At 40.1% G+C, this 14295-nt stretch overlaps 1 protein-coding gene across 8 annotated transcripts in view; it reads left to right on the top strand.

The window, feature by feature from the left end:
- dock10 (dedicator of cytokinesis 10) overlaps window positions 1-14295 on the top strand; it is a 68461-nt gene that overhangs the window by 40048 nt on the left and 14118 nt on the right. For 7 of the 8 annotated variants that reach the window (XM_017308311.2, XM_017308314.2, XM_017308309.2 and 4 more), the window contains exons 9-37: window positions 586-671; window positions 2788-2871; window positions 2992-3150; window positions 3340-3588; window positions 3671-3793; window positions 4080-4162; window positions 4246-4368; window positions 4461-4540; window positions 4614-4801; window positions 4972-5037; window positions 5167-5259; window positions 5368-5491; window positions 5582-5703; window positions 5838-5921; window positions 6668-6760; window positions 6935-7053; window positions 7251-7320; window positions 8126-8239; window positions 8348-8419; window positions 8517-8663; window positions 9344-9427; window positions 9520-9616; window positions 9778-9810; window positions 10387-10565; window positions 11142-11258; window positions 11791-11899; window positions 12024-12145; window positions 12940-13054; window positions 14218-14284. In XM_017308311.2, coding sequence (XP_017163800.1) covers window positions 586-671; window positions 2788-2871; window positions 2992-3150; window positions 3340-3588; window positions 3671-3793; window positions 4080-4162; window positions 4246-4368; window positions 4461-4540; window positions 4614-4801; window positions 4972-5037; window positions 5167-5259; window positions 5368-5491; window positions 5582-5703; window positions 5838-5921; window positions 6668-6760; window positions 6935-7053; window positions 7251-7320; window positions 8126-8239; window positions 8348-8419; window positions 8517-8663; window positions 9344-9427; window positions 9520-9616; window positions 9778-9810; window positions 10387-10565; window positions 11142-11258; window positions 11791-11899; window positions 12024-12145; window positions 12940-13054; window positions 14218-14284 — 3202 coding nt within the window. The remainder of the gene's footprint in view (window positions 1-585; window positions 672-2787; window positions 2872-2991; window positions 3151-3339; window positions 3589-3670; window positions 3794-4079; window positions 4163-4245; window positions 4369-4460; window positions 4541-4613; window positions 4802-4971; window positions 5038-5166; window positions 5260-5367; window positions 5492-5581; window positions 5704-5837; window positions 5922-6667; window positions 6761-6934; window positions 7054-7250; window positions 7321-8125; window positions 8240-8347; window positions 8420-8516; window positions 8664-9343; window positions 9428-9519; window positions 9617-9777; window positions 9811-10386; window positions 10566-11141; window positions 11259-11790; window positions 11900-12023; window positions 12146-12939; window positions 13055-14217; window positions 14285-14295) is intronic. The other variant, XM_017308310.2, reaches the window with a different exon arrangement.

The following is a 14295-nucleotide window of genomic DNA, read 5'->3' as shown; positions in this document are numbered from 1 at the left end:
ATTTGTTTTGACGGGCTTGGAGTTTTTGTTTTTTTTATTTCAGGAAATGAGAGCTGACAGTGACTCCACCTTTCATTTAGTAGTTGTTTCTAAACCTCTTGTACCAGCTGCATCGCAGGCCCACAGCCTCTAACTGAACATAACAAACTGTCAGACTCTTTAAACCAGGGAAAAAGTGAAGGAATGATGTAATGGCTTCAGGCTGCATGGCTCTGTGGTCTGCTGGCATGCCTCTAAATCAGGCTGTCGGTGTGTGGTGACCTATCATTAATGAGCCACCGTGTCTTTTCGGAAGAAAAGCTCCAGGCAACGTGAGAGGCGCATTTCTGCTGAGGCCCGCCTGCGTTATTACCCATAAACGGTTCAAATGGAGTCATATTTTACACCTAACTGGATATGGGTCTGCTGGCTCAGGTAGCGGAGTGCTTAGTTTACAGCAGGACCTGTTTTAGAAAATGTTTTACGGCCTCATATTTACGTAACATGAACCGTTTGCGTAAACATTCCCATCCAATCAATGACGGCGGTCAACGCTTACGGACAGACTCCGGGGAGTCCTCATTGTGTTTTCCTCTCTCCCTGCAGACGTGTTTGACATGTCACTGAGTGACAGCTGTTTGCAGGAGAACGAAGAAACCACAGAGAACGGCATCCATCCAGATCTGGCGAAGGTTGGTTCCACTTATGACTGAATCTTACAAGCAGTCCCACGACTCTGCTGTTCCAGCAAAGACTTCAAACTGTTCAGCTTCAAAGATGCATTTTATCTACTGCTGTTCTTGTTACAGGGTGCTTTGCATAGTAGAAAATAATTTGTCTGAAACATTTAAAACATCATACACTGACTTTTAAAAGTTGTATAGAAACTTATGAACATGCTTTAATGAGTTTTATTACACCAGCGCTGGTTATCTCGTCGTCTTCCTTGACATTCTGGGGAAGGCGTCAAACAATTATTTTGTGATGATCTCCAGTCTTCCTTATCATATAGCATTATGCTCAGAATATTTTCATTTTAAAAATGGGCCTGAAGAGGCAAATTTCAGCACATATTGTCTCACATAAGTAATATGTTTATTTTCTTCCTCCCATGGTAACAAAGAGCACAAACTGAGGGTTTAGGATCCGTTTCCGGGCAATAGATTTATTTAAGCTGTGGAAAACCAGAGTTTAGCTAAAGCATATCTGGTTCAAAGCATATGATTAGACTGGCCTCTTCTCTGCCTCTTCTTCACAATATTGACCCAATTTTCAATATGGACCTGCAGGCTCTGTGAATTACCTTAGATTGTGAGAGGTTTGGTGAATTTACCAAAAATAAGCACTGTATCCCAATTATAATCAGAGCTGACGTGTCTCATAGTTTATTATTAGTAATGGAGATTAGACCGTTGCATGATGGTTGTAAGAAATAAACTCATCGGCTGGTCTTGCGTTAGGGAACCTGAAAAGTTCGAGTACGAAGAAAATGAGTGAGCTGCAAATATGTAAGAAATTTGTTTTAGGAAGAGTATACTTAACATACAATTGCTCAAAGGAAGCTATTTTTTTTATCCGTAAAAAAAAAAAAATTATGAAAGTGGGTAAGATCTACTGTATGTCAAAGCTGAACGATCCAATATTTCATTACCTCAGACCAAACCTTTGTCTTGGGTTACTGGATGAATTATTGGTACATCAATAGATAAAAGAAGAGAATAACCTACTAAGAAGGTGAGACAAATGCACCAAACAGAAATTAGCTCTGTCACCAGCCATGAGGAGTGAAGCTCAAGGCCTCTCTGGTTAGCAACCAGTAGTTTAAGGAATGCGTACTTGCTGCCCAGTAATAAAAAACAGAAGTTGGACGGTGCCAGTCCACCCTTTGTCTAATAACCAGGGGCATTTTCTCTGCCACATACAAGAAGACATTGTGGAATTTTAAAGAATTTAGTATGGAAGATAATAACACCAATTGTAGATTGTAATGACAAAAAGATTGTAAGTGTAATTTAAATTATAAAAGACAAAACCGTTGCTTTTAATTGCAGTTTCAATCACCAACTCAAAATAAATGTTACTCAAGGTACTCCACAAGAGAAATGGATGCAAATAATCTACAGAAGTAAATAATCAAGGTAATCCAATCTTGATTTATTAAACAAATAAAAAAAAACATATCCAATTTTGTCCTTGTTATATTACAATGGAGGCAAGCAGAGTTTCATCATGCCAGGCAATTGGTAAACAGTTTTCTATCTACAGTAATCCAGACCAGCTTTGGGTCTCCTACTTTGTGGTGGAGCAATCCTTCATATGGGATTATGTCTTCCAGCACACTAAACCTGGAGCAAAACTGCAGAAATAACAGGATAACCTATAACGGCCAACTATCAGCTTTATCAAACAGGAAGGTTTAAGCATAGTCTTAAGAGGCTACAACTGGCTCCACAGGAAAAACGCCTCATACCTGAAAGATCTGCCTCCCATTTTACTTTTACCAGATCTATGAGCCACCAGTAAATCTGCAGTCTGAGAGAGAAATGCCCCGTTGAGACAACATGGAACAATGAGATCTCAATTATATACTGGAGTTTGATCATTTTGATAATTTATATGCAAGACTGGCTTTTTTTTTAAATTCTGGATTTAACAAATTAACCAGAATCAACTGATGAGGAGCTAGAATTGAACAAATGTGACGTGTCCGTTTAATTCTCACCAGGTCTTTTCGCTGCAGCATTTCAGATTTACTAGCGCAGTGCTCTCACACACTTTGATGTTTTTCTACTGTCCATCTCTTTACAGTATATATCAGAGACAGATGAGGGAATTCGTTCTGTCAGAAGAGAAGGCCGATTGAATCTGTTTTCTCTTGATCCCGACACACCTGTAAGATTTTTTTTTATTTTATTTTAAATCCTCACTTGTTTTACTCGGAGCAGTTTGCGTCTGCGCTGCTCACAGCTACCCGTTTTATTTCACAAAGTAAACGTGTTGATCCAACTGCAGGTTTTGAGGAGCCCACGGACTGAGCACTCTTTGTCTGACGGCGCGCCGGTGCGTCCGTTTGAGGAGAAGCTTGGCAGAAGATTCATGATAACTTGCAAATCCCTGAATCTGATGCTGCAAGGCTGCGTCACCGAAAGCGAAACCGGGCCAGTCACAAATGTGAGGATAGGATATGTTGTCCTTTATTTATTTTTTTTCTTCCAAGTGTTATTTCAACTAGAGTGACTAAATAAGGCATTTGATGATTATTGGTTATTTTCTCCTGGTTAAGTAAATTAGAAATGCAGCGGTTTAAAAAAAAGACAAACTGTAAATGTGCAGACGCTGACAGGTTCAAATCTCCTCCAGATCGAGCCCTTCTTCGTGTCGCTGGCTTTGCTGGACGTACGAGAAGGAAGAAAAGTTTCCGCGGACTTCCACGTAGACCTAAATCACGAAGCCGTGCGTCAGATGCTCGGAGGAAGCGCCAGCAGGCCGGTGGGTTCCGGTTCGGGGGTGGGAGCTCAGGAAAATGGCCTGTCGTCTCCTGCTGAGAGGAAGCCAGGCGATTGTCACCTCAGCCCGGAGTTGGAGCAATGGCTTTGCTTCCCCAAGCAGGTACACGTTTTTTTTTTCCCGTTGCGCCTTTTGCCCCATAGAATGAATCTAGCAGTCAGACTGTCTCATGGTTTACTTGCAGGCCATTTTCTCAGTTACCAACCCCCACACTGACATCGTCATGGTGGCAAGAGTGGAAAAGGTGCTGATGGGAAACATTGCCGCTGGGACAGAACCCTACATCAAAAATACAGACTCAAGCAAGGTCAGTATTTACACCTTTCAGATATTAGATTTTTCTAAGGTTTTGTCGGAGACGTTCCCTTTTCCTTCTTCCGTTTTCAGCAGTCCGTGTGGTCTTTGTTTCAGACTGCTTAGCTAATCAGCAGACATTCAATCAGCTACCTTAGGTTTTGCATCTAACAACCCCCTGATTTAGTCAGGGGGTTGTGGTCAGCTCTTCAATCTAGAGCTGACCACAAAAATGTAAGCTGTTAAAATTTACTAAAGTACCCACTCATTCACTTTTTTTTTGCTTTTAATCTGAACAGACTGTGCAGAAGACTTTGAAAACCAACAAGCAGTTTTGCAGCAAACTGGGGAAGTACCGAATGCCATTCGCCTGGTCCGTCAGGTGAGTAATGGCTCACTGAAAAATGTTTCTTCATAGTTGCTATCGGTGAGTTTATGATTTATGTTCCACTTTGTCTTTATTAGGCCGGTGTTTAAAGACGGCCATGGCGGGCTGGACCGCGAGTCCCGTTTCTCGCCTCTCTTCAAGCAAGAGAGCAATAAGATTTCTACCGATGATCTGATAAAGTTGGTTTCTGAATACAGGAGGTGAGATAACTTGAACGCGAAAAGAAAACGACCTGCTTGTCTTCAAGATAAGATGCATAGTTATCACCTCTGCTTTTTTTTTTCCTCTGCAGAGCTGAGAAGACCAGCAAACTGCAGACTGTCCCTGGGACCCTGGACATAGCCATAGAAAATGCTCCTTTGGAGCATCCCAGTATGTATCCCAGTGATTCTCCACTCTCTGCTTTCGTCAGGTCTCCAATCTAACCCGAAACCCTGTCTTTCAGATTGCGTGACGTCCTCGTACGTTCCGGTGAAGCCTTTTGAAGAGCTGAGCAAACACCAGCCCACCGTTGAGATGGAGGAGTTTGTACAGGACACCACCAAGTTCACCCAACCGCACCGCGTCTATAGAAACCACATCTACGTCTACCCAAAACACCTCAAGTACGACAGCCAGAAGAGTTTTGCCAAGGTGGGTTTTGTTGAGTTACATCCCGACGTAAAGTATGTAAAAAACGGGATGCGAGTTAAATGTTAAACTACTTCCAATAATCCTCCTGGTATGCATATTTCTAATGCCCATTTTATTGTGTGGTTTTACATGTTCACTCGTTAGCATTACAATGGTCCTATTGTGTGCAGGCTCGTAACCTTGCAGTCTACGTCGAGTTCCGCAGTTCAGACGAAGAAGTTGCCAAACCATTAAAGGTAGAACATTATCCCTCTTTAAAATAAAATACAAAAAATCCTGATGGGGACTTTTATTGGAATTGTATGTGATTCATTTGTTGCCCAAATTAAGTTTTCTCCAACATGCGGGGGGGATTTCTATTTTAGTGCATCTATGGCAAGCCTGGAGGAGCAGTCTTCACCACAGCGGCCTGCTCCACCGTCCTCCATCACTCCCAGAACCCTGACTTCTATGACGAGGTGAGCTGGAGAAGGAGATGTCTGGAGTCGGCTCTTGAGGGATGAATTGTTCTCTTGAAGAGGGGTTGGCGTCTTCCCACCACTCGTCTAACATTTCCGTCTCCGCAGGTGAAGATTGAGCTTCCTATTCAGCTTCATGAAAAGCACCACCTACTTTTCTCATTTTACCACGTCACATGCGACATCAACGCGAAGACGAGCTCGAAAAGGAAAGAGGCCTTAGAGACCCCAGGTGAGAGTGCGCTGGAGTCTGAGTCAGGTTATGGGATAACTGGTTCGATCTTACGCGTAAAAAAATAAATATATGCGTCCTATTTGTCAGTGGGGTATTCTTGGCTGCCTATACTGAAAGAAGGTCGAGTGTCATCTCAGGAGTTCAGCATTCCCGTCTCCTGTAACCTGCCTCCTGGATACCTTGCCATCAAAGAAGCCAGCAACACCAAGGTAAGAGTAACAGATGAGGAGATTAGGCGATTGTAACAAAAGACTTTGCAAAGAATTGCACATAAAGGGATTTGAAGTGTAAATTTTTTTTTTTCTTTTCACAACTCGAGCTGTTGTTATTTCCTCTTAACCAGAATGGAGCTGACGTGAAATGGGTTGATGGAGGAAAAACCATCTTCAAAGTGTCCACCAATGTTATTTCAACTGTATACACTCAGGTAAGACATTGAACTGTGCTTTCAGTATCTGCTTATTTTCAAGTTTTACACCATATTGCGTAAACACACATATTCGCACGTTGCAAGACCAATAAGGACATGCAAATGACAAGCGGTGACTTTCTAACGCAGTGTTTCACCAAACCCTTGACGACATAGACTTTCTCGAAATGTCTGCTTGTTATTGTAAGTCCTCTAATTTATTAGCACAGTGATACCGGCTTCACACTTTTATACACGTTCCTTTGATATTTATGATGCATGAAAGCTTATGTGTGACAAAAGCCATAACAAAATGGCAGTCACCGTGTCTTGTTACGTAAAGTATGCAAAACTCTCGTGTGTGCAAAATAATGTAAAGTTAATATAAATGCATATTTCTGTGTATATGTTTCTATTCAGTTTTGAAACTGAAGCCTGTTGGACGATTAGCAGAAGAATCCCTCTTACGGGTCTAGATTAGGATAACTTAATCAGCAAAATGTAGAACTAATTTGAAAAAAAATAATCTCACATCAGCACATGCTAATAAAAGTTATTTTATGGACAAAATAAACAACAAAACATTTTCTGTTGCTCTTGAAGTTCAACAAATGACCTCAGGCAGGTAAGGTGATTTACATAGTGCTATGAAAATATATCTGAGGTTTTGCATTCTTTTTTCTTTTTTTTTTTAAAAAGGAGCTCTCTAAGTAATGTTTCAGCTGCTTGCTGCTGCTTTTTATGAACCCGTCTCTGTTTGCCAGGACCCCCACCTGAACCGTTTCTTCCAGCAGTGCCAGAAGAGAGAGCTGGACCTCTCTCAGCCTCCTACCTCCAACTTCCTCAACTGCCTGAAGGTCAGAAGAAAGCCAGCAAAAAATCTGCTCTTATTTTAAAAAGCTGTAACATTGGCTTATAACTCCTACTTTTAATGAACACAACTGCAAATCAGATTTTTATTTTTATTTTTTAAGCCTCTTCTACCTCGCTCATTTATTTTATTTATTTTTTTACTCCTCATACATCTCCAGGGCCTCCTCAGCATGGAGAGAATCCCAGTGATTGTTCGGTTTTTGCCTGTTCTTTTCAACCAGCTGTTCAAGGTTCTGACTCAGAATGACAATGATGAGGTCACTACTGCCACCACCAGGTAAACAGTGGCGCTGCAGGGCCATTGTGCATGTTGAAGGCATTGGTGCTGATTTAGTTAAATATATGAAAACCTTGCCGTAACAATAATAATTAAAACAAATTATTCTTAGTTCTTGTCCATTTTATAGATAGGCAAATTATTATATGCATTAGTTAAAAGAAAATGACGTCTTTGTCGTTACTTTGTTTCTGCAGAGTGTTGGTTCACATTGTTGGCAAGTGTCATGAAGAAAACCTGGATCATTACCTGCAGTCTTACATTAAGGTAAAGTGTAAGAGATGAATGTTTGTGTTAATGTGGCTTTCTGGGAAATTAGGAAAGTTTGTTTTTGTACCCGTGTTGTTTTCAGGAAGATCGCACAATGCTTTTAAAAGCTCTCGATGAAATAAAGAAGAGAAAGAGCCGCAGATCTGGGGCACCTCAGCCCTCTCAGCGAGAAACACAAAACAATAAAAAAAAAATTTTTTTTTATTTAGTGAAAAATAAGAGAGAAAGTTAGACAAAAAGAGATGGAAAAAAAACTCTCAAGACCCACTTCATGTTGGCCACAGAGCAGGAAATCTGCAGAGTCTGAAGAGGCAACAGCAGAGAGGGAGTGCTGGGAGGGACGGGGAGATGACCAATAGAGCTAATGAAACTGAGGTTGCCATAGTAACAGACCGGCATGATGAAGTGGTGTCCAATTTAAACTGCTGAGTGAGTCTGTGAGAGGTTATAATGATTATAGCGGTTTTTCTTTTTTTTTTTCTAGATTCCCTTCCAATATAAAATATATTTTAAAAAAATTTATTTCATTGCCTTTTTAAATATTTTAATTTTGATTTATTCTTTCTGAAAGACGATCATGTATTTAAAATGTTTCATTATGACATAGCTTTCTAGTTAAAATCGCTTCCTATTCTAAATGTTTGTGAACAACAAAATAATCTTTATTAAACTGTCTAAAATTCAATTACTACAGCATGAGTTTTTTTGTTGTTTTTTTTTGCAAGACTGCTGCCCTTCTGGAAGTATACCTGTAACCTGAGTTTTTAATCTTTATTTTATTTATTTATTTATTTATTTTCAGTATGTGTTTAAATCAGAGGATCATGGCTTTCGGACAGTTCATGAAGAGCTGGCTAAAGGGATGACCTTTGACCTGAAGAGCAATGAGCAGGCAGCAGTCAGGAATGTCCTCAAGGTTTGTCTCCACTCACTAAGCCAGATATATTTGTATTAATTCATATTTTGTAAATATTCCGAATAGCTGTAGCCTTACATGAAATATTTGGCATTTCCATGCTTTCAGTTCTCCTGGTTCTTCTTTGACCTCATTGTCAAGTCCATGGCTCATCATTTGGTCGACTCTGAAAAACTAAAGGTAAATTGTCACCGCCATCAAAAAAATTTTTTTTAAAATTCGCCAATTAGTTAATCACGAGAGTTCAGGTTCATCTGATCATTTGCTGTGTCCACAGCTTCCGAGGCCCCAGCGTTTCCCCTCGTCCTACCTGAGCCGTGTGGAGACGCTGGTGGAGACGGTGTCCGAACACATTTTTTGGAAGTATAAAGATCTGGTGGAGGAAACCCGAAGCGCCAACTCAGCTGTGGCATCTTTTGTCAAGGTGAGCACAAACCGTGGGGGAAATTGCTGCTGCTCTGAATACTTTACAGCTTTATGGTTTTGAAGCAGTTAGCGTACATCATCAACCTCACTGTAAAGTTTTAACCTGTGGATGCCGATTTAAGCAGATTTCCTATTTCACTTTAACATAAGGAGCTATACGAACCAAGCTGAAAGTACTTTTCTTTACCCGTTTTGTTATAGCAGCCAATCATTATTTCTTTAAGAAAGGAGGAATTGCATAGCACACGCTACTTACTGTAAAACTGGGTCTTACCGTTATTTTAATGCCTCCATCTGAGTTTTCTAGCAAACTTAGCTCCTCATCTTAACTTTAAGATTTTTCCAAAGGCTGCCAACATTTCTGATTCCAGCATGTTGAAACAAACATGGCTGATCATCTTTTCTAAGTAACAGCGTCCCCCCACTAAGAGTCTTGATGTCAGCACGGCCTGGTTGTGCTTAGAACGGGTATCCTAACTGTTAGAGAAAAATCAGGTTTTTGAGCTTGTGACCGGCTTGTCAGTGACCATTGCCAATGAAGCTGAAAAGGGTCTGATTCCAGTCACCAGTCGATTCCTTGGTGCATCTCTGTTCCTTACATATCAAATTCCCTCAACGTGACACGTGTTATCTTCAACCTTTGAGTTTTTGATGCGACTGTGTCTGTGTGTTTTGCAGCGCTGCTTTACACTGATGGACAGAGGCTTCACGTTTAAGCTGATAAGCAACTACATAAATATGATCACTGCTACAGACAGCAAGGTAACAAAAAAAATCTTGTAAGAGCAAATATTAAAAGCGCGGAGATAACTGGGAACGACTGTACGTGAAGACGTTTCCTTATTTTTCGGCAGGTTCTCTGCGAGCTAAAGTTTGAGTTCCTGAGGGAGGTGTGCAACCATGAGCACTATATTCCTCTCAGTCTGCCTCTCCCTTCTGCTCGCATCACTGGTAAGATTCCCTGCAGCTCACAGCCACTTCTCGTTTATGCGGTTGAAGCCATTCACCGAGTAGATCTCATTTTCATTTATTTTTTTTTATGTCCATTAACATCAAGTCCATCTGTCCTTCTGTTTGTGCCGTTTTTCTGTCGTTTTATGTGACCATGTCAGATCATGCATCCCCAGAGCTGCAGAGCGCTCATGGTAAATATCTCCATTCAGTCCTTTTTACACTGTTGTCTGTCCTGTTTGTCTCCCCATCATTTTTTGTTCAGCACATATAAAGCACATAATATATATTTTCACTAGAAATAGTTGCGCAGATCAGACATACGTACATTATGTACTGGAGGTGCTTGTTTCAAAAGGTTTATGTTATGCACATTCTTTATGTGGAAATTTGTCTGTTGCTTTATTTTTTTTTCTATTCTAATGTTTAATAGCAGAACTTGCACATGATCTTATTTTCATAAATTTTCTGTCTGTCTAATAATCTCTGAAAAGTAAATCAGATTTAACACTGAAACAGTCACTTTTCTCAGTAGTTTTTGTCATTTTCTTTTCCAAAAGTATTTCTTTGGTTAATTACTTGTTAATGACGATCGGAAGCGTCGCTGCTCTTGCTTGGATACAGTTTTGGGGCCGCTCTGCTTTCCTCTAACTAAAGTGAGCAGCAGACTTCGTAAAGTAAAGAAGTTCTCAAACTAACTGAGGCCAATCAAACATTGTCACAAGCCTTTTTGCAACTCGGCTAATTTTCTAATTTCTATCTCGATTTAGTTTCAGTGCCTGAGTACAACCTGACTGGAGAGTTCTGCAGGAAGCACTTCCTCACAGGGCTGCTGCTCCGAGAGCTGGGATTGGCTCTCCAGGACGAGCAGGACCTGAGGCACCTAGCCTTGGCCACGCTGAAGACCTTGATGGCCAAGCACTCTTTGGATTCACGCTACGCCACCAAGGTAGATGCGCTCTGCTTTGAAGAAAACTCAAAAGGCATAAAAATGACTCATGAGCACACAGCAGAAATCGTTCAATTATGACTCATCCATAGAAAAAACACTCACTCACACACACACACACACACACACACACACACACACACACACACACACACACACACACACACACACACACAAACGTAATTATTCATGACAGCTGCAACCAACGGTCAGGATTTCTTAATGAATGCTGGGAAGTTTCTAGATCAGATTAAGTCTGTAATCTGCCCTCGGATAAGCAGTGCCAACCACAACAAACGGTCTGGACCCTGACCGAGTCTCCTGAGGTCTGAGTCAAAACCCAATGTGTCACAAGAGGGGTAGGATGTGGAAAATGGGAAGGTTGTCATTTGAAAGTAATTTGCAGTTTTTTTTTCCTATTTCCTTTAAAAAGCCTAAAACATTAAACATTGTGTTAGCCATTCAAGTCATGTTAATATGAGAAAATAGGCTGTTTTTCTAAACCTAATATTGATTGTCTAATAATCTTCATGTGTTCTTTTTCGCCGGGTGATTTTTATTTATTTTTTCTTCCAGGAGAAGCAGGCGAGAATCGCATCCCTCTACCTGCCTCTGTATGGACTGATTTTAGACAACATGCCTCGATTCTTCCTCAGGGACCTCTTCCCCATCTACTTCACGTCAAGCGACCAAGTAAGTCTGAGAGATCGACAATGTTTCTGAGTTCCTGCACACCTAGCTTGCACCGTTTATAAAAGTTTAGTTTATAAACGAAAGGACAGTAGAAGCTCTTCTCTAGGACAGATATGCAGCATTTATTCCCTAGACAATTGTTTTTTTTGTTTTTTTTCGTCGTTGTACAAGTGGGGATTTTCTCTGCATTTGCTTCAAAAAGTCTATCAAATGAATGATTAATGACCAGCTTCCACTTCTTTGAAGGTTCTGGTCAAATGTCAATAACCTTGACATATATATTCTATATATGTGCCCAAGGTTTGGAAATCCTTTAGTTTAGCCTAATTGTTTAGCTTTTCTTTTTTTTTTTTGTCCTGGTTTATATGTCATACTTTTCAAAAACAGGTTCCAGTTCTTCAAAGTCTGGACTGAATAAAACAAGACTTATTTAAAATTATTTGTGTTGATAATTAATTTTAGGTTTAGAAACACTGTGGACGACAAGCGTTTGATCTTTTTCTCTTTGCTTCTCTGCCTGCCCGCCTTGCAGGGCTCTCGAGATGACGTAAGCGTTAGCGGGGGAGTGGCGGGAGGGGTGACTCGCCACGGAAACTCTGTGGACGCCTCGTTTTCCAAAGAAGTGCTCAATTCAATTACAGGTACGCCAGTGCAGTATGCGCCTGTCTGCGTTGCGAGCCGACCTTCTGTAAAAAAAATATACGAATCGAGACAATGACGCCGATTCCCTCCCGTCCTTTTCCTGCTCCTCCTACCCTGCACCAGCTTTTTCATCCTTGGCGGTTGCTACGGGTAACCAGGCTGACTCCCGAGGTTCTCTGATCAGCGTGGACTCCAACCCTAGCAACAGTGACAGAAACAGTGAAAAGATGGATGGATGTGAGAAGGTGAGAGAGGGAACATTTGAGAGAGCCATTGTAATTTCCTTTTTGTTATGAAAAGCAGATTTTTCCTTTCTCAGATGGTGCAAAAAATTGTTTAGGTTATGTTTGTATTTGCATTTTTCTGTCCTCAATCCTCCAGAATAAATGTTAAAAATATTTATTTACTTATAGAGAAATATAGAAAAATGAGACGTTTTGAGCCTGTTATGAAAATAAATGCTGATATTTGTTCGTGTAAATGGACAGTGTACCTACAGAAGTCCGAATACTTTGTTTTGTTAAACTATTATTGTATTTAGTTTTTGTTGAGCAGGTAATCATGGAAAATATCACAGGAAAGTTGCATTTTTAATAATTTTTAAAAAATATGTATTTTTGTTGTCCACCACTGCTTTGAACTTTGAACTCCATGCTGTAGATTATCTGATAAAGGTAGTTTCCTTAACTTTGATTTAATATTTATGTAACTAACGCAAGTGCAAAATAATGGATACATTAAGTTGTTTTTTGTAGACTCATCACGATGTGTGTTCTAGGATTGGAAGCATTTAGTGAATAGTACTTCTTTGTTTTGATTTTTCAGTATTCTACCTCATGGTCCCTAATAAGAACCAGGCGGAAAATAGTCTGATTCAGATCTCTGGATGATTGATTTTTGCATTTTATAAAAAAAATGAATAAAATTTCTGTCTTTTCTGTTACCTAAATAGCAATCGAAGGGGAGATGAAAAGGTCCATTATCACATTGCTGACAGATTATTTTTGACTAACTTTTTCTTTTGGTGTCTTTGTCTTAGTTTGCTCGTCCACAGTCTCTCATTGGTTATGGTTCTCGCTGTGACAAGCTGGACCAGGCAGAGACCAGAAGTCTCCTCATGTGCTTTCTACACATCATGAAGACGATATCTGAAGGCAAGAAATGTGTTTTTATTATTATTATTATTATTATTATTATTATTATTATTATTATTATTATTATTATTATTATTATTATATAACTAGGACAGGACAGCTCAGTTAATGACTCCGATAAATTGCAGTGGAAATCTTGAGATTTAAAATTTGCATTTCAACTAGACCTACTTAGTTTTTCCAAATTTTTATCCATTTAAAAAAAAAATTGGCACTGGTTTGTTGTATATCCCAAGTCCTGGGATGAGTACAGATCAAGCATGATATTATAACCACTGACAGCTGAAGTAGATGCCTCCTATTATCTCTACATCCTGACATCAGTTTGTGGGTGGAATATATTAGGTAAATAAACATCGTTTACCCCGACTTGATGGGTTTCAAGGAGGAGAAAAGGCAAGCGTAAGGATTTGAGCAAATTTAACAAGAAACAAATTGTGATTGCTTAAAGACCCAAGAGAGCATCACTACCAAAAGTGGTCCAAGGAAGGAAGAATGTTGAACTGGAAACACTCTTCCAGTTGTGGCCAACCAAGATTCTTTGAAGCTTGCAGAACATACACTGCAGTGCATTCAGCTATCTATGGACATGCATAGTCACAGACCTGTCAGGGTCTGGATATGTGATTACCAAAACAGGACTGTACTGTACTTTGTGTACCTCTGGCACCAAAACGCTCCTCAGTCAAAATTAAAGTTACTCTGACACACACATGCCACCTATGTAAGCTTTGTTGCAGACCTAGTACTGCCTTTTATGATTGTCACTCTCTGATAACTGTGGCCTTTTTTCAGCAGAATAATGCTGGTTTGCTGAACGTAGAAAAAAAATAAAAAATCAAGGTGTTAACCTCCAAATTAGCCACATCTCTGAATGTTTTTGTTACCGGACATGGAGTCATGCGTGTCACGGTGACGGTGCATCATCTCAAATCTGTTAAAGTTGCAATACTTCCACAACATTTGGCTGTGTTTTCATTTTTGTTTCGGAATGTAGCATTGGTGAAACAATTTGACATTTTTTCCCGAAAAGCTTTCTGAGCGTTGACTCCTGAGCTGCATGAATAACTGAGTTATAGCATTGGTTTTACAAACAATACTCAGCTAATCAGAAATGTTTGTGACTTGATCCATTTTTAATTTTTTTTCCCCACTGTTTCCAGATGTGCTGGTATCCTACTGGCACCGGGCCATACACCAGGAGATCTCAGACTTCTTTAACATCCTGGAGTAAGACCTTT

Source organism: Poecilia reticulata, chromosome 13 (assembly GCF_904066995.2).
Source record: "Poecilia reticulata chromosome 13, P_reticulata-male-v2, whole genome shotgun sequence".
In the NCBI taxonomy this organism is placed as follows: domain Eukaryota; kingdom Metazoa; phylum Chordata; class Actinopteri; order Cyprinodontiformes; family Poeciliidae; genus Poecilia; species Poecilia reticulata.
The sequence above is the reverse complement of the archived record's forward strand: the minus strand, read 5'-3'. Positions and strand labels throughout refer to the sequence as shown.